The sequence below is a fragment of the Cyprinus carpio genome, chromosome B18 (assembly GCF_018340385.1).
Source record: "Cyprinus carpio isolate SPL01 chromosome B18, ASM1834038v1, whole genome shotgun sequence".
NCBI lineage: Eukaryota > Metazoa > Chordata > Actinopteri > Cypriniformes > Cyprinidae > Cyprinus > Cyprinus carpio.
The window spans coordinates 1,121,124-1,146,916 of NC_056614.1; the positions used below are offsets into that span (position 1 = coordinate 1,121,124).

At 35.6% G+C, this 25,793-nt stretch overlaps 1 protein-coding gene across 3 annotated transcripts in view; it reads right to left on the reverse strand.

The window, feature by feature from the left end:
* Nucleotides 1–309: 309 nt before the first annotated feature.
* LOC109109395 (inhibitory synaptic factor 1-like) overlaps nucleotides 310–25,793 on the reverse strand; it is a 74,551-nt gene continuing 49,067 nt past the window's right edge. For all 3 annotated transcript variants that reach the window (XM_042743422.1, XM_042743421.1, XM_042743423.1), the window contains one exon: nucleotides 310–1,493. In XM_042743422.1, coding sequence (XP_042599356.1) covers nucleotides 753–1,493 — 741 coding nt within the window. In that variant the 3' untranslated portion in view covers nucleotides 310–752. The remainder of the gene's footprint in view (nucleotides 1,494–25,793) is intronic.

Here is a 25,793-nt window from a genome sequence, read left to right on the forward strand (position 1 = left end):
GCAATAAAATGATAAATGTTTCAAAATATTTTAGTATGTCAATGATACTAAAGTAATACTGGCTTCTTCATATTTTTGATACAATGATTTTTTTTTTAATGCATTTATTTATTTTTTAAATTCTTTGCTGAATATAAATATTTATTTGTTTATCCATCCATCCATCCATCCCAAACTGTTAAATGAAAAAAAAGTGAAAAATAATAATAAAAAAAACCAACAACACAGGAATAAATTACATTTTCAAATATATTACAATTGAAAACAGTTATTTTAAATGTTAGTAATATTTTGCAACATATTATTGGTTGTACTGTATTTTTGAGCAAAAAAAAAAAAGCAGCCTTGGTGAGCAGAAGATACTTCTTTTAGAAACAAAACTCATTAGTGTTGGTCTTGTCTTGTCTGCAAAACAGTGTTTGAACCATTCCTAACTTCAGCAGTTTTCATATGAACACTTTAAAGACCCTGAAACCCTAAACAGAATAATGCTGAAAGGAAACCAAGATCTGATAATATATGAAAGGACGAGAATATCTTTTCTGAATACGTGTAAGAGTCCTAAAATGACTTTGGCAAGTCTTGAAATTTTCCCATATATAATTTATTTAATAATTCATTTATTGTTTTTTTTTTTTTTTCTTCTTTTTTTTTAATCTATTATCTATGTATTCAATATTAAATAGTATACAGTTCTTTGTAATTCTTTCTCAGTCCGTTGGTGTTTTGTATATGTAAATTTGGCTGTTCTCTCAGAGGTCCTTGTTTTTCTGTTTGGCGGGGACGTAGGGCAGTACAGTCTGAGTGCTCTTATCCGAAACCGTCTGTGTGCTGCTGTTCCGTAGCAGTTTTTGGGGGTTCAGAAGACCTTTTCTGGGTAAAGTGTGAGAGCCCATCACTGGCATCTTCACAGGAGAGGGCCCCGCAGACGCCGTTTCTCGACAGTTATAGACCCCCGGCGGGTGTTCAGCGGGCGGACAGGTCAGAGGATTGGGCACGCTGTCTATGTTTGGGGTCCCACAGTCCCCTTTATTGTCCTCATCGGCGCCACCGTCCTCCTCCTCGTCTTCATCGTCATCGCAGCACAAAGCGTGGTAGAGGATCTTGTCGCTAAAGCGGACGCGTTCTCTAGTTTTCTGGCTGTGAGTGGAGCTGGATGCCTCCTCGCTGGAGGAGTCTGGGGTGATGATCAGGGGTCCGTTGGGGACGGGGAGGCCCCCGTTCATCTGTGAGTAGACGCTGGCTGTGGACGATGACGGCCTCCCCTGGCCCTCATCCGTATCCTCTCGCTGTGCTTTCCGGTTGGAGGCCTCTAGGAAGTTGCAGAAGTCCCAGCCGTCGGAGAGCATGTCCTGGCTGAGGAAGTCCAGTCTGAAAGCCTCACCCAAGCCACGCTCGCTGCTCGACGTGCTGCTCGCCGTCGCCACCATCCAGTCATCGGGCTCCAGGTCAAAGTCGATATCTGATGTGAGTTTGTCGATCTGACCCACCACCTGCGTGACAGAGAGAGAGAGAGAAAGTGATGAAATAATCAGTTTGCGTCCCTCGATCATCAAAGATGCATTAGCATCACCTCGCAGGTCAGTTTAATTTTACTTTGGTCAACTCAGGAGATACCAAGCAGAGCCCTGAAACGATCCTAGGATCATAACTAATTTTATTAAACTGTTTGGACAAAAATGGAATTGAGTTTAGAACCTTTGACTTGAAGGTTGTCCAACATGATATTCGAAGCGAGTGTCAATATATGAAATTAATTAACTACAATTATTTTTGTGATTCCCAGCATGGGCTTTTACGGCTCACTCAGCATTATATTAAAAGCTGGATAGATACAGCACATCAAATTTATCTGCATACACTCAAAAATAAATTAAATTAAATTATTAAAATATGGATAGATAATAAAATAAAATAAAATAAAATAAAATAAAATAAAATAAAATAAAATCTTTTTTTTTATTTTGTAAGTTTTTTAATTGATTTTTTAATTAATGTTTTTGTTTACATAATATATGTGTGTGTGTGTGTGTGTGTGTGTGTACTGTGTGTGTACTGTGTATAATTATTATGTATATAAACACATATGGGTATACACAGTATATATTTTGAAAATATTTACATGCATTTACATGTGTAAATTTATATGCATATATATATATATATATATACAGTATATATGTGTGTGTGTGTGTGTGTGTGTGTGTTTTGTACATGCAAAATAAATATACACAGTACACACACATATATTATGTGAACAAAAATATTTTTTTGGAACGTGATTAATCGTGATTAATCATTTGATAGCACTACTTTTAAGTAATATTAAGTATGGAAATAAGTGAAATCTATGTAATATTAATGAGAATAACTAAATTGAACCCAGTTAGAGTTGTTGAGTAATTTCTATTTACTCATCTGAAGTTTACTCTGCAATACTCAAATACATTTTACTCAGTCTTTGGTTGTAAATTTTACCTGAACAGTGTAGCAATAGCAAGCTAGCTTTGAAAGCATAAGATCCCACCCTCCCTGCAAATCTCTCTCCAAAGCCACGCCTCCTTTAAACACATGACCGCGCACAGCAGAGTAGAGGATAACGCTGTCAAATTATCTCATCTCATTCACTGCTGAGAAAACATTACAGTACAAAGTGCATAATATTAAAATAATAAGACCAAAGAATATGACCAGACATGTTCTGGTCCTACACCTTCCACAGATGATATAAATATATTTAGACCACTTAGGGATTGCTATCGGGATGTGAACCAACATGTTTTTGAACCAAATCACCTACCCTCCCTTTAAAGCATGGTGTTCACTTGAATAAACAATACTTTTAAATAAACAAGGCAGGAGCTAGCCTGTTACACTTTGTAAAACAACACATCTACATAATATCATTAATGAGACACCCAACCGAACACAGAGACCTCAAGTCTTACTACACAATACACAATAACAGTGGATAGTTTTCAAGTAGGAATTGATCATTTTGAGTAGAAAATTAATTCCAGATATTACAAAACAGCCAGTTACTAAACCTAACAACAAAAGCAATGATAAAAACACTGTAAATACAACTAGAAAACAGTGAAAAATGCAACTTTATTAATCATTCATGCCCCAGTGATTGATGGGAACAACAGTATCAGAAAGTTGAGTAGGTTTTAGTCACTCTATAACTTTGATACTTTCTCAAAAAATCATTTTAAATAAACAATTCCAAGTAAAGTATATTTACAAGTTCAAACTTTAATTTCTACAAGCTTGAATTGAGTAGTAATGTAGAATTTATAATTCTTGCCTGGACTACATTATTTAATGCAGAGAGGACATTTGTTTTTCTGTAGTATTTAATCATTTTGATCAGTGTATATACAGCATACTATATAGTAAATATCAACTGTTTGTATCTTCACAAAATATCATCAGCATCATTATTTCCTGCAAAGCTGCCCTGCATCGTGTATTGTGAAAACCTATATAGGATTCTAATAGTTTCAAGAACTTTATGTTCTTTAATGAAACAATGTACTGCAGGATGGCATGATATATTCCATCTGAATCTACGTTAACCAGCATAAGCATCATCCATGAATCACTGAATAATGTGGTTATGTGCACTACATGTCACGCTGCACAAGAGAGAGACGAGCAGATGCTGGAGAACACTTTAACTTGACTTTTAATTCAATAAATCAAGGGAGACAAACACAGGAATATGTTTAACAGCAGATAAAGGAACGAGAACTTGAACACACTTTAAATACACAGGAACTGATGAGGGGAAGACGAGGGACACCTGGAACTAATGAGACAATCAAACTACATTGGGACAGGAACAGGAAGGACCAAATAAGGACAAACAGGAACATGCACGTGACTCTGCAGTACACATTATTTCTACTTGATCTAAGCCACTTTTAGTGCTGTAACCCCATATATATATATATATACACACATACACACATACACACACACATTTAATTTAGGTATTTATTTATTTGTTTGTTTATTTATTTCAGCTTGCATTTATTACCTTATTTGAGTGTTTACACTGAATATTTTTCCTTAAAAAAACTCACACTGCAGGACTAATTTAATTTATTATTATTATTATTATTATTATTATTATTATATTTTTAATTAAATAGCAAAGGTAAAATGGTGTTTAAAAACCTTCCAGGAAAATGTGTCCATTTATAAGGCCTAAGATAAAATGTATATTTATTTTTATGTTATGGACTCTTAACGATAAATGGTATTAAAACTGATATTAAAACTCAACACTATTTCATTTAACAAAGTCTGAATGGATCACACAAATACAAGTGAGTTTACTCATAACATTATTCAGAGGTGACCAGTATGAAAAGGAATATCCATTTGGAAAATTTCTAAAGATTATAATATTATGAAATGATTTGTGTTTTTAAATATTAACTTTAAGTGAATAATAGATGATGGTAAATACACAGTTGTTATATAAACACAGGGTAAATGAGGATGTACAATACATATCCAATAACAACTGATCATAAATCAGATATGGGACAAAAAAAAAAAAAAAAAAAAAAAACTCTATAACAATGTTAGTCTAATTAGTCTTGTTAAGATTAAAGGCATTTGTGTGGCCTTGATAAAAAACTCAAGTCACCTTTATTTCTATAGTATGAGTTAACTTTATACAACACAGATTGTTTCAAAAACAACTTCACAGTGATAAAAAAAAATGCAAACAGAGGTAAATTCTGCTGTGAAGCTGCTCTGAAAAGACAAGAGTTAACAGACATTATTCAGCTGAAATCAGTTCATTGTTGATTCAAATAATAAGGAAGGAATAATAAGGAAATGAGGAGTAATTATCTAAATGTTCTTCAGACCTGCGTAACATGGTGTCTTGGTTTAGGTGTGTTTTTCCTGTCACTGTGTGGCATAAACACAGACAGATCAGATGAATATGCCCTGCTGGCATGAAGGATTAAAAATCTAATTCATTTATCCAGCACAATGACTCCAAAGGAGCAATTAGGAGCTCTAAATCCCTGATTACACCGCAGCCAAAGCCAGAGGAGGGCCTGTGTTTCCGTGATCTGCTCGCTGATTTAACAGATGAGTTGCCTGAGACACTTTTTCATCTCTCTCTGTAATCACTGACTGAATGCATGATACTATATTTAAGCATGCACTGCGAACGCAGGTTGCTGAGTTCACTCTGGCGCTTATGGGATACGACTGCTTGACTTCATTCATTTAATGAATGCAATTTATATCAGCTAGAATTCATTTGTTCTGACTTGACCTACTGTACCTCGCATTGTTTGAAGATGTATATTTAGAATGAGTGCCACTATATCGTCAAATGACAAATATGATGTCCTGGATGAATGAAACCCCTTACAAAACCTCTTTAGTAAGAGATGTCAAATGCTATTAGCTCAGAGATAACAAAGGGCAATTTGGGTTTTAATTGAGTGACAGGTTATTAATGATGACATAAATTATGATGACCTCTGCTTTTATGCTTTTATAATGCAAGATTAATGTAAACAGCCTACTGTGAACACTCTTGTAATTCACTTCAACCTTTCCAAACTTTATGAACCATTATTTTTGGTTCAAGTGGTGTGTGATAGGAACTGGAAGCAGGCAGAGTATGTCTGTTTTTTAAAGCACACATTGCCATCTGCTGCTAAAAATTAAGCTCAGAATCGGTCCAAGAGAGAATCGCGATGCATTCAGAAAATCGCATAATTGAGCCACAAATTATTTTATTGTCCCACCCCTGATGAAGACTGGAGTAATGATGCTGGAAGTTCAGCTTTGATCATAGGAATAAATTACAATTCAACAGATATTTACATTGTAAAAATATTTCACAATTTTTACTGTATTTTTAAATGCAGCCTTCACTAAAAGAAAAAAAAAAGAAAAGAAAAAGTTTTTCTTTCTTAGTATTTTTTGTCTTGTTTTCCAGTATAACTATGCACATATTCATATATATATATATATATATATATATATATATATATATATACACACACACACACACACACACACATATGTATATATATATATATATATATACATATATATTATATATATATATATATAACTTGAGAGGCAAAATTACTTAAATCATTAATATTAAGTCTTGTTTTCTGGATTTTTTTTTTTTTGTTTTTGCTTTCAAGGAGAAAAATATCTGGCAATGGGGCAAGAAAACTAGTCTAGTTTTTGCTTTGAGTCAAGATTATTTTTCTTACTCCATTGGCAGATAGAATGTCGTGGAAAAGTTCATTTATTTCAGTAATTCAACTCAATTCGTGAAACTCGTGTATTCAATTCAATGCACATAGACTGAAGTAGTTTAAGTCTTTGGTTCTTTTAATTGTGATGATTTTGGCTCACATTTAACAAAAACCCACCAATTCACCAATCTCAACAAATTAGAATATGGTGACATGCCAATCAGTTAATCAACTCAAAACACCTGCAAAGGTTTCCTGAGCCTTCAGAATGGTCTCTCAGTTTGGTTCACTAGGCTACACAATCATGGGGAAGACTGCTGATCTGACAGTTGTCCAGAAGACAATCACTGACACTCTTCACAAGGAGGGTAAGCCACAAACATTCATTGCCAAAGAAGCTGGCTGTTCACAGAGTGCTGTATCCAGGCATGTTAACAGAAAGATGAGTGGAAGGAAAAAGTGTGGAAGATGCACAACTAACCGAGAGAACCGCAGCATTATGAGGATTGTCAAGCAAAAAAAATTCAAGAATTTGAGTGAACTTCACAAGGAATGGACTGAGGATGGGGTCAAGGCATCAAGAGCCACCGCACACAGACGTGTCAAGAGATTTGGCTACAGTTGTAGTATTCCTCTTGTTAAGCCACTCCTGAACCACAGACAACATCAGAGGCATCTTACCTGGGATAAGGAGAAGAAGAACTGGACTGTTGCCTAGTGGTCCAAAGTCCTCTTTTCAGATGAGAGCAAGTTTTGTATTTCATTTGGAAACCAAGGTCCTAGAGTCTGGAGGAAGGGTGGAGAAGCTCATAGCCCAAGCTGCTTGAAGTCCAGTGTTAAGTTTCCACAGTCTGTGATGATTTGGGGTGCAGTGTCATCTGCTGGTGTTGGTCTATTGTGTTTTTTGTAAACTAAAGTCACTGCACCCGTTTACCAAGAAATTTTGGAGCACTTCATGCTTCCTTCTGCTGACCAGCTTTTTGAAGATGCTGATTTCATTTTCCAGCAGGATTTGGCACCTGCCCTAAGTGGAAGAACTAAGGATGACCATGGTGTTGGTGTTCTTGACTGGTCAGCAAACTCACCAGAGTCAAGAGGAAAATGAGAAACGAGACCAAAAAATGCAGATGAGCTGAAGGCCACTGTCAAAGAACCCTTTGCTTCCATACCACCTCAGCAGTGCCACAAACTGATCACCTCCATGCCACGCCGAATTGAGGCAGTAATTAAAGCAAAAGGAGCCCCTACCAAGTATTGAGTGCATGTCCAGTAAATTAACATACTTTCCAGAAGGCTACCAATTCACTTTTTTTTGTTTTTATTTTTTTTTATTTTTTTTGGTGTTAAGTATTCCAATTTGTTGAGATTGAATTGGTGGGTTTTTGTTAAATGTGAGCCAAAATCAATCGCAATTAAAAGAACCAAAGACTTAAACTATTTCAGTCTGTGTGCACTGAATTTAATACACGAGCTTCACAATTTGAATTACTGAAATAAATGAACTTTTCCACAACATTCTAATTTATTGAGATGCACCTGTATATATATTTGCTTGTATAAAGCAAAAACTTACAAAAGTTTGTTACATTTCAGAAAACAAGACTTAATATCTTATTAACATTTTGCTTCTCAGGTACATACCTCTAGATACAAGAATGTTTAGATATTTGTACTGGAAAACAAGGCACAAATACTAAGAGTTTTATTTTTTTTCCCCACAGTGTTGTCACGTTGCGCTACTTTGTTGGAACAAGGAACAAGGAGCATGCAGGAGAATTACCATAAACACAATCTTTATTTTCTGTAACCACAAGGAACATGGAAACCACACATAGCTGGGGATCAACGAACAATACCAGACACCAACTCAAAACAGGGAACACTATTTAAACACTGAACAGGATAATGGGAAGACGAGACACACCTAGGATCAGTTCTTGAGAAGAAGAGACTTTTTTTTAAATACACACACACACACACACACACACACACACAGGAATAGTTCATGAGATATTTTAATTAAAAAAGTTTAAAAAAAAACTAATAAAATATATACAGTATATACTTTCTCCAAGTATTATTACACCTCCTTGGTTTTGAGGCTCTGCACCTAATTTCTGGTAGGTAAGTAATCCTGGTGTCACTGTCTGCGCAGTGGACTTTCTGTAACTTCTGCGGTTGGGTGTGTGTGCACTGAATGAAGGCTAGAGAAGCTTAATAACACATACTGAGGTGTTGACTATGGGAGATGAATTGCTGGCCCAAGGGCGGATGAGATAGCTTTGTTTACTAGATTACTGGTCCCGCAAAAGCAGGATTTAATTCAATCAGTGTTTTCCGGATAGTCTGGCACCGTTAGACACGTTTTGCAAACCCCTGTCATCCAAGAGAGGAGCGTAATTTTATCAATATTAGGTCCGTTATGACTCATGCCATTTTTAATATTAATTGGAACTGCACCATATCAAAACGGGAACGAGTGCACTGTCAGAAGAACTTATTTCCAATTCCAAATGAAAGGTGAAGTGTGTAATTTCAGAGCCACTGGAGGCACTAGACATACACTCATAAAATATAAAGTTTCCAAAAGGGCTTTTTTTCAGTGACACCATAGAAGAACCTTTCGGTGATCAGTGATTATAAGAACCATTTTTTATGTCTTAGTTTGAAGAACATTTTAAAAATCTAAATAAACTTTTTCCACTATAAAGAATGTTTTGTGCAATGGAAAGATTCCATGGATGTTAAAGGTTCATAATTAAACCATCAGTGACAATAAAGAACATTTATTTCTTAGACTGTACATGCAAGAAATTGGGTCAACAAACATGCACTGTAAAAATAAAAAAAAAAAAAAATCTTAAGGTTTTGCAGCCCATCCTCCACCTGACCCTGCAAAACTGCAACAGAACAGATATATATATATATATATATATATATATATATATATGTATATATATATATATATATATATATATATATATGGTGGTCTATTTGAAACATATCTATAAAAAACATCAAACAAACTAAAAGTATATACATACATAAGAGCAATATAAAAGCAATATGAATACATTTCTCCCTATATCAATCTTGTGCAAAAAAGAAAAAAAAGAAAGAAAAAACACTTTATTTCAACGTTTATTCACCTTATACAGTCTGAAGCAAAGCATGCTCAATACAATCACCTCATTTCATTTAGTTAATTTTACTGCTGGGTTTTACAGTGCATTGATTGAACCAGTGTTGTTGTGTAGGGAAATGTCTATCTACAATTAACTGGGGCAGGAGAAAGTATTGCAAAAATTACACACTTCACCCTCCCACCTTCCCCCTCGCAGCCCAACACAAACTGCTAACAGAAACAGAAAACGGCTAATTTCGCTGATAATATCTGTTGTGCTGCATAATCATGAGCCACCGCCTCCGTTCCCATGGCTTGCTCTGGAGCAGGCGTTCCTCAGGGTAAAAAAATCATTCAAATGAACCCGTTTAGGCGATGCCCTCACCCCACTATGGCTCCTGAAGCAATTTAACTTGATAGCAGCGCAAGCTTAAAGGGTCTGCGCAACCTTTCTAGGTCACAGATGGACTCGACGCAGCTACAATGAACAGTAATCCTTGCACATTTTCTCCAAGATGCCGAGAGAGTGAGTGGGCTATGGAGTAAATTATTGGGTAAACAGATTGCCTAAGTGTAAAGGATGAATGAACACATCAGGAAGAAGTCATTAGCGTTGGGACACATTGCGTTTTAACTGGAAGGAGCACAGTGAGAACCTGAAATACTAATTACAGTCGATAGGGTAAAACTCACATCCTTTTGTCGGCCTTGGCCCTCATAATGGCAGAGATTGCAGCTGGATTATTCAGTTCGGAAAAGATTCTTCTTCCCACTCCGGTGCTTTCAGCTGATGCTCGTCTCACTGGAGCTAAATTATACACCAGCAGCAGCTCGAGGAAAACAGCACATTGTGGCCAACACGTGGAGGGCGAGAGTGACACAAAGCCTGCATTGTGGAACAGTTATATCTGGTAGCACGACACCAAACTGGCCGTTCAAAGCTACTTTTCTAAAAAAGTGTGAAAATGTATAACCGTTTCGATATATAATATGGCCATTTACATTGTGCATTAGTGGTCATTTTCACTAACTCTTTCAGTAGACCAGTAGGTGGCGACAAGTGACTCTCTCTGAATCTTTCAATCAAATGATTTGTTCCAACAAAGGGCTCAGATAAAAACACTGGAACAAAATATTTGACTGTGTTTATGGCTCATGGGTGAGTCATTGAATCAGTCATTCAAGTGTTCTTGGTTTTTTTTTTTTTTTTTTTTTTTTTTTTAAATAACACATTCCTTCTGGAATGAAACTCAAATATGTGTTTGGATTAGATTATACTGTAATATACTGATGTGTAGAAAAAATAAAAAGAATAAAGTAATGGCACAGTAGTCATGATTGGTCTGTCACAACCAAATCACATTAATAAAAAATAAAAAAAATAATGAATGAATGAATGAATGAATGAATGTGTTTTTCTGTCTTTGATAAACTGTCTGAATTTATCGCTAAATTGCAATATATATTGAGATGAGGTGAACATGTATAGGATGATGCATCATCCAATATACAGTAATATTAGTGCCCCCAATTATGGGTTATGAAAGGTTTATATTTTGGTTTTGGGAGTCCCCCAACAATAGGTTGACATGCATTCAAGGTCAAAAATCACTTTCATTGTCTTATAATATGCATTTATTTTTACCTTATTTGACTAACGACTCCCAAACGATTCGTTCAACGATTCATCTTTCGGAACTCCCCCTTGATGCTTATCTGTGGTGATTGGTCGATTGGTCTCATTTACATTTGATCATGCCTGTAATGCCCGATAATGCAGCATTTGTGAGCACAGTGCTGCTTTGTGTACAGCGTTACCGGGGAAACCGCTATTTGCTCAAAAGCAGCACCTAGTGGCTTGGGATTTGTTTTAAAAATGACTTGTTTCAATGAATCACAGTCAACTCTTTCTTTTGAGAGACAATAACTTTATAAATGGTGCACTTTCAGATTTAAAACTTTGCAGGATGTTTCCATTCACTTAGAGCTGTGTTACACACTGCATGAAAGGTGATTTTCAAAAATCCATAACTGGGGCACTTTAAGATTGTATTAAATTAATAATAATAAAAATAATAATAGTTGTATCATACAAATTTGGCAATATTTTGAATTGTTTATTTTGTATATTTTTATTTTAATTAAATATTAAATATACAATTTTAAATTACATAAAATTTTGTTTAATGGCAGGTAGGTAGGAACAAACAAACAAACAAACAAACAAACAAACAAACAAACAAATAAATACATAAATAAATAAATAAGGACTGACTTTATCTCAAAATCGTTCGCATATTTTTCACAGCTGTTCACAACACTTGCTGAAAATGTTGGTTTAGATAAAAAAAAAAAAAAAAACTAAAAAAAAAACATTAATAAAAGCATAACCATTTAATAGACCGTAGAGTTGAGATTTAGTGACCACTATAATCACAAAAAAAAAAAGAAAAAAATCCCTTGAAGAAGATTCTTACAGATCAAACCGACTGTGATCACCTGCTGATATTCAGAAAAACAGTAATCTTGCTTCTGTGATACTCTGTAAATATCTTGTCTAGAAATAACAGCTTCAGTATAACGCGCACAGTATACTGAGTGTAGCATTTAGGTATTTCAATGCTTGGAATGTTATTTCTATTTCTATCCGCAGTGATTTGAGCGGTAATTGCAGTCGGTGTGGAGCAGGTAGCGGTGGAAGAACGGAGAGAGGTTAGCAATCCTGAGAGTGACAGCTGACTCTCTGCCAAAGCCTCCTGCAAAATGTCATCTGTGGCGCTGATCCGTGAATAACACGCACTGGAAAGGCGATGCAAAGGCAACGCAAGGCAACTTCGTGTGGAGTACAGACAGAAAAACACATGCTGCTGTTGCTTCATGTGTTTCAGCTGAACCTTGTCCTGCGTCGAGGTCACTGAAGAACATTTTCGCAGCGTTAGAATCCCATTCGCGATTTAACTGATCCCTTTCTGATTACATACATATAAATATATAAAATTAATTATTAATTATAAGCATGCAAATTAAATGATAAATAATAAATAAGTTTTTTTTTATGTTTTAAGTCTCTCATGCTCAGCAAGGCTGCATTAATTTGATCAGAAATACAGACAGTAATATTGTGAAATATTTTTACAATATAAAATATCTGTTTTCTATGTGAATATATAATACAATTTAATTGATTGCTGTGACCAAAGCTGAATTTCCAGCATCATAACTCCAGTCTTCAGTGTCATGTGATCTTCTAATAAATCATTCTAATATGCTGATTTGCTGCTCAAGAAACATTTCTGATTATTATCAATGTTGAACACAGTTGTGTTGCCCAATATTATTTTGTGGAAACTGTAAAAGATGTTTTTTTAGATCGTTCTGTTCATCAACGAATCCTGAAAAATGTACCATGCTTTCCACGAAAATAGTAAGTTTAATGATGCAGCGTTCACCTCCACAATAACACTGCTGTCCTATTACAACTTCTGCTGAATCCTGAAATCCTGTGCAGTGATGATTGTGGGCATTTATAAAGCTCTTCGATAAAAAGACTAAACAAGACGAGTGTTTGCTTTCATGCTGTCTTTGTCTCAAACAACCAGTGCCATCAGGCTATTTATATAACAGCATACATTCCATCAAATAGCTATTGGAAACAAGTTTGTCGGGGAAACTTTTCAGGCCTCTGAATGATCCATTATATAATATCCAGCCTCTGGCATGAATTTCCCAATAATCTGATTGAAATGTGAGCAGTATGGTAACAGATAAGTTTGTTAGGTGAATTTTTTAGGTGTGGCATACGGCCAGTCGGAAGTCAGATCCAGATATCAGCACATATTCATCACCATTTCAAATAGGGTTAATTTAGTTATTGATGTCATCTTCGCCGTGTTATTACCAGGTGGCTTGCACAGGTTCTTTAGGCTATATATGAATTATTCATTGCAAACAAGTCACACATGAATTGTTAAACATAAGAATCACTTACATCAGTGTCCCGGAGTACTGCCAGTCATTTAAAATGAAATAATCACACTTTTGCATTTCTGACAGAATCATATCATGAATGTGTTATAAATGTGTTATAAATGTACTGTAAGCCATAAAGTGCTTATATAATGATAAAACATCTATGATGATTATAGTATCTAACATAACTTTTTCTGTCCCTCTATACTGCCAGCCAGTCAAAATAAAATGATCAGGTTCTTTCTCTTTTTCCACTGTATTTTATCACATGTGTTATAAATGCAGGTTGCACTTTATTTTAAAGGAGACATATTATGCCCTTTTTTACAAGATGTAATATAAGTCTCTGGTCTCCTCAGAATGTGTCTGTGAAGTTTCAGCTCAAAATACCCCACAGATAATTTATTATATCATTTTGAAAATGTCTGTTTTGAGTGGAAGCAGAAACACGCTGTTTTTCGTGCTTGTCTCTTTAAATGCAAATGAGCTGCTGCTCCCCGCCCCTTTTCTAGAATGGAGCTGTGCCTTACAGCTTGTACCTGGTTCTGATTATCATGTTTATCGTATTGAAATCATGCATTTTAAACCATATTAAGTTTAAACTTTTGATATACGTTTTTGTGAGTGCAAACATACAGAAAGCGGCTGTCAGCATGTGGGTACTAAACTAAGTTCTCATTCACATACAAGTTTACATTAGAAATCACATGAGTTACAAAAACAGTGGGTTATGTCTGTGAAGGCAAACAGCTGAGAAATAAATTGCTAGTTTATATTAGATCTGTGTGGCAGCAGCAATATGCAGTAAATAAATCCACTGCTTGTCTCCTCTGAGGCTGGGACTCTAAATAGTGTTCTGTGCTCGTCTGTGAAGCCAAAGGCAGAACAGTTGGCATGTTTTGCTCAGACTTTAGCCATGGCATTAGAACCGGTACACTGTTGTCACTTGCAAAATCAAAATGACGGCACCGTGGGTGGGAATTTACAGATTAAGGGGCGGTTCTTTCTGTCCCTAAATACTTTTGCAGTGTACTTTTGCATTTCTGATAGTTTAACATTATACATGTGTTATAAATGTATTATAAGTGTGCTATGAGGAGTAAAATTGCTTATATAGAGATACAATGAAGATTATGTAACAAAAGTACTGCCAGTGATTTATAATGGCATAATCATTTACTTTACAATTTTTTTTTTTTTTACAGTAATGTAATACATTATAGCAATGCTGTAAATGTATTAACAGTAAAAATGCTAATATTGTAGTATAGGGACCAATTCTCACTATTAATTAGTTTCTTATAAGCATTTCTAATATTAACATTGTTTATTAGTACTTATAAAGCACGTATACTGAATTATCATATTCTACATCCCTTATCATAACCAATGCCTAAAATTACACAATTACCTTACTAACTATTAAAAAACAGCAAATTAGGAGTTTGAGGCAAAATTTGAGAATTTGACCTTAAAATAAATTGTGGCCTAATTGCTAATCGATAGTATGATGAAGATTACAGTATGTAGCATAACTATTTCCGTCCTTAAATACTTCCAGTCATTCAAAATAAAAATGCACACTTTTGCATTTTTTACAGTATAATAATGTTACACATATGTAATAAATGCATTCTAAACAGTAAAATAACATATATCAATAAAACATCTAAGATGAAGATTATGAAATATGTTTATTTTTGTCCCTTAATACTACAAGTACTTTTACATTTCTGACAGTTTAATGTTATAAATGTGTTATGAATGAATTATAAATGTGTTATGAGCAGTAAAATAGAGCGATATATAGAGATAAAACATCTACTCTGAAAATTATGTAACAAAACTCTCTGAGTGCTGCCAGTCGTGCATAATAAAATCATGGATTTTTGACAGTAAAAATTAGTATGTAACAAAATTATTTCTGAACCTAATAACAGTCATTCAAAATAAAATAAAATGTATTTGCATTTTCAACAGTAAATTAATTTTATGCATGTGTCCTAAATGTATTAGAACTGTGTTTTGAACAGTTAAATTGCATATATAGAGATAGAACATCTACTATGAAGATTAGGTTACAAAACTAGCAGAGCAGTGCTAGTAATTAATAATGTAATGTAAGGTTGTTTTTTGTTCTTTTTTTTGTGACAGTAATATAATGCATGTGTAATAAATATATTATCAGCAGTAAAATTTATTTTATAGTGATAAAACATCTACAATTAAGATTTTGGTATAACATAACTCTCTTTTTTTAACATCTACTCTCTTCCTGAGTACTGTCATTCAAAATGAAATATGCACTTTTTGCATTTTTTGACAGTATGTAACATATGTTATAAATGTATTATAATCAGTAAATTGTTTATATAGAGATAAACTTCAACTATTAACATCTAACATAGCACTCTTTCTATTCCTGAGTACTACCAGTCCTGCATAATGAATTATTTGAAATTTTGACAGTGTAACTTAGTTGTTGTACATGTGTTATAAATGTTTTATAAGCAGCAAACATGATTATGTAAAGAAATAAATCATCTGCTGTGAAGATTATGTAATTAAACTATTATGAGTTTGACACTATCAACCCCAACATTATTTTGAATAGACTAGAAAACTTTGTTGGCATTAGTGGAAGTGCATTAGCATGGTTCAAATCGTACCTATCTGACCGCCATCAATTCATAGCGATGAATCAAGAGCTATCATATCGATCACAAGTGCAGTATGGAGTACCTCAAGGCTCAGTACTAGGGCCGTTACTTTTCACATTTTACATGTTACCCTCGGGGGATATCATCAGGAAACATGGTGTTAGCTTTCACTGTTATGCTGATGTTACTTAGCTCTATATTTCTCCATGGCATGGCGAAACATACCAATTTGAAAAACTAACGGAATGCATAGTCGATATAAAAATCTGGATGACAAGTAATTTCTTACTGCTAAATTCTGAAAAAAAAAAAAAAAACAGAGGTGTTAATTATCGGACCTAAAACCTCTCCATGTAATGACCTAGAACATTGTGTAACACTTCATGGCTGCTCGGTCAGTTCTTCGTCATCAGTAAGGAACCTAGGTGTGCCCAGTTCTGTCAACACTGCACTTGTTTCCCTATTAAACATCTTATGGATTTTAAAATCTTGCTAATTATTTATAAAGCTGACTGAGCCTGGTTTCTCCCAAGTTTTTTTTTTTCTCCATTCTGTCACAGATGGAGTTTTAATTCCTTGACGCTGTCGCCTCTGGCTTGCTTAGTTGGGGACACTTCATTTCCAGTGATATCCAGTTGACTTGATTTTAAAGATACTATTTAAATTGAACTTATCTGGATTATGACATCACTGAATTCAATGATTAACTACCTTTAACTGAAAATTGAGTGTTTACTATTGTCCTTTTGCTTTACTGACACATTATTTTCCTATTTAATACTACATATTATACTAAAACTAAATAGTATAATATATACTATATATTATACTAATACTATACTAATACTAATTTCCGTTTTTGATTATTCTGACGTTTTGTTGGACATTCTAGTCGGAGGTACAGCTGTGTTGTTCAAACGCGCGTACAGACACAGAAGAGTGAAATGCGCCGGCACCCTGGTGAACCTCCGCGCACGCGACTTTCGATCACATCGCGGCGTAAACGGGGAAAACGAGAGGTGGTGGATTGTGTTTCTACATCAACGATAGTTGGTGTTCAGACATAACAACGCTGAAAATGGTATGCTGTCCTAACTTAGAGGCACTCATCATAAACTGTTAACCTTTCTACTCGCCTCTACTGAGTTTTCCTCTTTCATTCTCGTGAATGTGTACGTGCCTCTGGACGCGTGCGTGAGAGCCGCGATGCAACAGCTGGCCAAATAAATAACTGAAATGGAGCAAAGGTACCCAGACTCTATTTTAATCATCCTTAGAGATTTTAACAAATCAAATCTCTCCCGTGCAAACTGCCAAAATACCAGCAGCACATTATGTGTCCCACCAGAGACAGTAATATATAGGATAACTGTTACACAGCGATAAAGGATGCATATCACTCTGTCCCACGGGCAGCTTTGGGGCTTTCCGATCACTGTTTGGTTCATCTTATACCGACCTACAGGCACAAACTGAAATCAGCTAAACGTGTTTTAAGGACTGTTGAAAGATGGACTTATGAAGCAGAGAGTGATTTACAAGCTTGTTTTGACCTCACTGATTGGAGTGTTTTTGAAGTTGCAGCCACCGATCTGGACGAGCTCACAGAGACTGTAACTTCATATATCAGTTTCTGTAAAGATATTTGCATTCCTACCAGGACATTCTTATCATTTAATAATGATAAACCGTGGTTTACTGGGAAACTCAAAGAGCTTTGTCATGCCAAAGAGGATGCTTACAGAAGTGGGGATAAAATATTGTATAACCAGGCCAGGAACAGACTAACAAAGGAGATCAGAGTGGCTAAAAAAACTACTCGGAAAAGCTGAGAAAAGAGCTGTCAGCAAACGATCCGCCATCAGTATTGACTGGTCTGAGGAACATCACCATGTAGAAGACACCTCCCCCACAGTCTGTGGAGAATCAACAACTGGCTGACAATCTGAATGTGTTTTACTGCAGATTTGAAAAAGATAGTCTACCACCCCCATCCGCTCCGATCTGCATTTCACATATTCACTTACCACCCCTGCAACCCCCCTCCCTCCCCCACCATTTAACCTGTGCTTAAGGTCTGTGTAGAGGCGTGAACTGGTGAAACCGGGTCTTCAGGAAGCAGAAATCTAGAAAAGCTTCAGGCCCAGATGGTGTTTCACCTACCTGTTTAAAAGTCTGAGCTGACCAACTGGCCCCCATCTTCACACAGATTTTCAACAGATCTTTGGAGCTGTGTGAAGTTCCCTGCTGCTTCAAACGCTCCACCATCATTCCAGTTCCCAAAAAGCCCAAAATCACTGGACTTAACGACTACAGACCTGTCGCTCTCACTTCTATGGTCATGAAGTCACTTGAGAGACTGGTTCTGGCCTACCTGAAGGACATCACTGGACCCTTGCTGGATGCTCTTCAGTTTGCCTACAGAGCAAACAGGTCTGTGGATGATGCAGTCAACATGGGATTGCATTACATCCTGCAACACCTCAACAGACCTGGAAATTACGCAAGGATCCTATTTGTGGACTTCAGTTCGGCCTTTAATACCATTATGCCTGACCTTCTCTCTGACAAACTCACACAGCTCTTTGTGCCCACCTCCATCTGTCAATGGATCACCAGCTTCCTGACAGAGAGGCAGCAGCTAGTGAGAATGGGCAAACTCACATCCAGGACTATCACCATCAGCACTGGCGCCTCCCAGAGATGTGCTCTCTCCCCACTGCTCTTCTCTCTCTATATGAATTACTGCACTTCAAAGGACCCCTCTGTCAAGCTCCTGAAGTTCGCAGACAACACTACAGTCATCGGCCTCATTAAGGATGGAGACAAGTCTGCTTACAGACAGGAGGATGAGCAGCTGGCTGTCTGGTGCAGTCTCAACAACCTGGAGCTCAACACTCTCAAAACTGTGGAGATGATCGTGGACTTCAGTAGAAACCCCCCTGCACTCCCCCCACTCACCATCATGAAAAGCGCTGTGACTGCAGTGGAGTCATTCAGATTCCTGGGAACCACCATCTCTCAGGACCTAAAGTGGTATACTCAAATAGACTCCATTGCAAAAAAAGCCCCAGCAGAGGTTGTACTTCCTTCGCCAGCTGAGGAAATTCAACCTGCCACAGGAGCTGCTGAAACAGTTCTACTCTGCCATCACTGAGTCTGTCCTGTGTTCATCCATAACTGTCTGGTTTGGTTCAGCTACCAAATCAGACATCAAGAGACTACAACGGACAGTCAGGACTGCTGAAAGGAGGTGCCCCTGTGCCTTCTCATTGGTGCCCCTCTGCCCAGCCTCCAAAGTCTTTACATCTCCAGAGTGAGGAAAAGGACTAAAAAAATCACCTTGGACCCCTCACACCCAGCCCACTCTCTCTTCCAACTGTTGCCTTCTGGTCGGCGCTACAGAGCACTGACCACCAGGACAGCCAGGCACAAAAACATTTTTTTTTCCCCGCTGGCTTTATTCAACCTGAACAATTAATCTTACAACATCCTTCACAGCTAACATAGTTATCTGACATATTTATATTAAACTGCACACTTTGTAAATAACATATCTGCACACTAATAACAAACCTGTACATTTATCTAAATAATTATCTTTTTTTCTATACTTCTATTTCTGTATATATATAGTACATTATTTATTTTTTATTCCTTTTATTCCTTTTTTAAGTGCTATATTACATCCCTACTGTGTTATTCCTATGCATGTCTGCACAATGTTGTACTTCTGCACTGAAAGCTGTAGTCAAGTCCTGTCGTCAAGTCAAATTCCTTGTATGTGTAAACATACTTGGTAATAAAGCTCTTCTGATTCTGATTCTGATTCTGATACAGCTGCTTTGACACAATCTGTATTGTTAAAAGCACTATATAAATAAAGGTGACTTGACTTGGCATGAGCACTGCCAATCATTCATAATGAAATAATCATGCACTTTTTAACAGCAATGTTATACGTGTTATAAAGCTATTATTATTTGTAAAATAGCTAACAGAATATAGAGATAAAACACATACCAGCATCTAACATACCTCTCTTTTAGTTTCTGAGTATTGTTTGTCACTCATAATGTATCATGTACTGTCCTTCTGCAGCTTTGACATGATAAAGTAGTTATGTTATACATGTGTTATACAAATGTCTTATAAGTAGTAAACTTGCTGAAACAGAACTGAAACATCTACTATGAAGATTATGTAACATAACCCTCTTTCTGTCTCTATAAATGCTGCATCTAGGTGCGTAGGATGATATTCATGGTGCCCGAGTCACAGGTTGCGTGAATTTAGCAAAGTCTCTGAGAAGAATATGTAGAGATACTCTCAACAAGGACCCAAAACAAGATGTATAAGGCTGCTTTTCTGCAATAGACTAAATGTTTGCTCTTTCCTCTGCCCGATGCCTTGCTTTTTACAGAGAGAAACACAGCGTTCTATCAAGTCAGTTCTAATAGCATGTTCACCATTGTTAAAGACTGTGACAATGTGCAGCACTACTCATTAATGAATCAGAAGGTATACAAAATGAATCAGCTCTGCCCACGAAAACAACCATCTTAGATGCATTTGCATTCAATGATGACAACTGAGGCATTGCCAAAGAAAGATTTACACAAAGAAAGCTGCAGCGAACCCACGGCCTGACTCTAAAATCAGGGGTTTTCTTCCCTTTAAGACATCTTAATGTACTGTCAGCGTGTGCTGTAGTTTCTTCCTCGCATTGAACCTCAGGATTATATAAGGGAGTCATTTCATCAGTGAAGCATGTGTTCATGGAACAGATTCTAAGCATGCACTCGATTGGTTGATGCAATTGCTTATGGCAGTCTTTAGAGAAAGAGCAGAGTAATCTGAATTGCATTCGCATCACGTAACTGATGTTCTCTGGATTTTCCGAATGATTTTCTAATACTTAAATTTGAATATTTTTCACATTGCGACTTCATGACGCAGTTTGCAATATACTACATCCTCTGTAACTACCACTTTTCATAAACGACTTTTCTCATCTCTTTGATGAAACAGTGGGGAGTTTATTTAGACTACCTGATGGTGGCTTAAAGAGAGTAATTTGTACGTTATAATGGTGAAACCTACTGCCTACTCTCAGTGGCTGACAGTATAATTGGAAGTAAGACAGGGAAGAGCTTTCGAAAAGACATAATAGAAGCGTATTAGTCACTAATTAAGTCACATGCATTTTTCTCTTCCCTTGACACATTCATCATCCTTTCAGTCCCTTCATGTGTTACTCAGCGCTTAAGTGTGAAGCAGTGTTTATACGTGCATGTGTGACAGAGAAAGAAATGCACACAAAAGGGTGCATGGGTAGTAATTAACTCTCAGCAGCTATAACCTGGATGACACACTGAAAAATGGCCAACAAATTGCAAACTGTTATGCCATCTGAGCTATAGAAAGTCTGATTTTCACACTGCATTTCTGGAGGTAAAGCAATTAAAAGGGCTTTAAGCGATGTCAGTCATTTTTGCTAAACACCTGACTCTAAAATAGACGAAACACTGCCGACCCATCATCAAATTCATAAATGGAAGGGAGTTTTCTCATTGGCTCAAAAAAAAAAAAAAAAAAAAAGAAAGAAAAAAGGTTGGGTCTAGACCAGCCTGATGTCAGTGTAAAAAAAGAAGAAAAAAGTCCTTTACAAAACAAATCCTTGCTTTATTTATTTGAAATATATTTGTAGATATATCACCTATTATCACTGCTCTGGGTGTGTGTTCACGGTGTGTGTTTGCAGTTTGGATGGGTTAAATGCAGAGTGCAATTCTGAGTATGGGTCACCATACTTGGTTGTATGTCACGTCACGTCATAATTATATCAATATTTGAAGCCTTTCCAAAAGTGATTGCATGATTTTGAGAGCAACTTTTCACACTGAGGATAAATAAATAAATAAATAAATAAATAGTAATAACAAAACATTTTCATTACATAACAAAGTAAATGTTACATGAAATAAAACATAAAATAAAATTCCAGCTAGTTTCCAAGGCAACATATCTAATTTTCATTTACTTTAACTTGATGTGCTAAAATAACAACAACAACAACAAAAAAAACTATATAAATAAATATTAATGAAACTATATAGACATTTAAAATAACCAGTAACTAAAAAAAGAAAAAAAAAAGAAAAAAAGAAACCTAAAATTATATATATATATATATATATATATATATATATATATATATATATATATATTATATATATATATATATATATATATATATATATATATATATATATATTCTAAGTAATTCAATGGGACGGGTACTGCAACACTAGAGTGAAAACATTTTGAATATGGTGATCAGGGTAAACTGCACCGGTAAACAAGTATATTATTTAGCATATGTGGCCTATACTAAATTAAAAAAAATATATATATATATATAAAGACGTTTATCCTTTTCAAATTAATACTTTTCATACATTGTTTCATTAATGAATGTTTGCATCTTTACAAAGCTATGCAGATCATACTAGAATCACGCTTTATGCACGAAAACATGCAATAACTAATGAAATAATATTGCAGATCCAGGTGTGAATCTCAAGACACCCATCAAAACCACAGTAACCGATAACATGAGCGTCATGAACATATTGCAATTGCTGTTTGTTTTTATCCAGCAGTGGATAGAAGATTTTGTCTGCCATGCTTGTCATTTTCTTAACAGGAGATGTTTGGATGCGTCCTGTTTTTTTTTTCTCTGCAGTTTTCTGCCAGACAGTATTTTCCCAGACTGTGGTTTGCCCTTCGTCACTCACAGGGCAAAATCAGGGCTTGAAATAGCATTGGGCTGGAGAATCTGAGGGAGACTCTCTAGTCTTATTCAAAGACTCTCATTCTGTCTGTGATACAGGCCATCAGATCGATGTTTCTCTGGCCAACACTGCATCTGTTTAAATAGCTTCCCCTTTCTCATTTCGCAAATCCCATATATCATTACTCAACAAATGTAACTCGCTCTACCATACTGAACTGAAAATACCAGCATTCTGGATAAAAAAATAAAAAAATAAATCTGGATTTAAAGCTAACCATAGCACAGAGACAGCCCTGCTCAAAGTATTAAATGACATTTTAAATACAGTTGACTTTGGTGACTCTGTGATTTTAATTTTACTAGATCTTAGTGCAGCATTCGATACGACTGATCACAATATCCTTATTACTCGTTTAGAAAAGACTGTGGGTATCCGAGGCATAGCCCTTGAGTGGTTCAGATAATTTCTTTCTAATAGGACCTTTTCAGTAAATATCAGTCAATCTTATTCTAAATCTGCTCCATTGAATTGTGGTGTTCCCCAAGGTTCAATTCTTGGCCCATTATTGTCCTTACTGTATATGCTGCCCTTGGGTTCCATTTTCAAAGGCATGGAGTTTCTTTTCAGTGTTTTGCTGATGATACTCAGGTGTATCTACCTTTAAGGAAACAGGACAAGAGGAAAATTACATCTCTACTAAATTGCTAGCATGAAGTTAAACTATGGATGTCAGCATTTTTTTATTTTTGTTTAAATGAAAGTAAGCCTGAGGTAATTTGGTTTGGAAACTCTGAGTCTCAAGTCCTTTCTGATTTGGGAAACTTCCGTAAATCAGTAGTTAAAAATCTTGGGGTTTAGTTTGATGTCTCTCTGAAATTTGAAAAACAGATCATTTCGGTGGTTAAGTCTTGTTTCTTTCATTTGAGATTACTAGCTAAGGCAAAACCATTTCTGTCAACCAGCAACTTTAAAAAGCTAGTTCATGCCTTTATTTTCATAAGACTGGATTACTGTAATTCTCTATATGCAGGTGTGAGCCAATCGCTGTTAACTCGCTTACAACTAGTGCAGAATGCTGATGCTAGATTACTGGTAGGTGTTCATAAACGCTAGCATATAACAACTATTTTAGCTACTTTCCATTGGCTTCCAGTTCACTACAGGGTAGATTTTAGGCTACTTATCTTAGTATATATAGTCTTACACAATCTGGCACCCTCTTATTTAACTGATCTTTTACAGTACATGTACACAAACCTCAAAGGAATCTAAGGTCATCAAACCAGATGATTTTAGACATCTCTAGGACAAGATTAAAACTGAGTAGTGACCGGGCATTTTCAGTGGTGGTCCCTAAGCGTTGGAATAGCCTGCCTTTATATCGTAGACTTTTACCTACATTGCGTTCTTTAAAAATAAATAAATAAATAAATAAAATAAATTGTATTTGTTAGAGTTAGCCTTCGGCTCAACATATTGACTTAACAAAGTGGCTATCCTTCTTTTCTGTGATGTTTGTTTCACTTGCTTTTTATTACTCTTTTTCTTCCTGTGATGATGGTTTCTTCCTATGATGTTTTATTGTGCAGCACATTGGTCAACAGAGTGTTGTTTTAATTGTGCTCTATAAATAAATATATATATATATATATATATATATAGAGCTGCTTTTATACGGCATGGAGCATAGCAGCAGCAAATCTATTTCCATTTCTCCGTCCTTTTCGTTTGGACTTTTCCAAGCTATCGTTGGAATTACCTTGACACAGCCAGGAACGGTTTACAATCAGTGATGCGGTGATTTGATGGAGGGCATGGCAGGACCTGCGGTGGAAGCAGGAGGAGACAAAAACATTGACTCGATTGCCTGAACTGAGAAACATGAGTCACGCTGTTCAGTCTGCTTAATCAAGAGAACAAAGCTTTTTGATTTTGTGTATTAGTATTCAGATAAATCACAGGGGGTGTAGTGATTTAAAATCAGCTGGGCTGTGAAACAATATTCGCAGTTTATGTTATGAATTTTTATGCATGTTTGAAAGGATGTTAAATGACTTAAGGAGGCAGTTTAAAGGAATCTTCACTTTCAGCGTTGATATTGATGGCATATTGCATATGGCATATTGCATGAAAAAAAAATATTGATGCATATCTTGCTATGGGGTAAAAAAAAAAAAAAAAAAAAAAAAAAAAAAAAAATATATATATATATATATATATATATATATATATATATATATATATATATATATATATATATATATATATATATATATATATATATATATTATAATATAATATATTTAAAAATGAAAGATGCAACTGCAAATACATACATACTGAGTCAACCAGAGTCAACTGTAGTTAAAATGTAATTTCCTATGCATTGCTAAGAACTTAATTTAGAGAACTTTAAAGGTGATTTTCTCAATATTTAGTTTTTTTTTTTTTTTTTTTTTTTTTTTTTTTTGCACCCTCAGATTCCAGATTTTCAAATAGTTCTATCTCAGCCAAATATTGTCCTCCTATCAAACCATACATCAACTGGTTTTGTGGTCTAGGGTCACAAATATAATAACAAAAATATAAATGTGTGTTTATACTGTATTATGATAAATAAAAAAAGGTAAATTAAAATTAATATGTTCCTGCCAAAACTGTTGTGAGCTTCTGCTATTTGTAGTTTCAAGCCATATTTACTGAAAACACATGTATTATTTAATTGCTTTTAATAACTGTAGCGATTTGCAACAGTGCTTCTCTGGAGGTTAGTAATACGGATTTAACAACCTCAAAGTTAATTATTTCTTTGAAGAAGAAAGGAAACAAAAATAAGACACTGAATTGTGCACAACAAAGTGTTGCATCTGAAAGTCTTCGGTCAGAAGGCACAGCTGGTGAATATTGAGACGACATACCCATACTTGACAATCTACATCAATCTATAAGATGGACTTCATGAAGGGTGACTAAAGTCTTACAC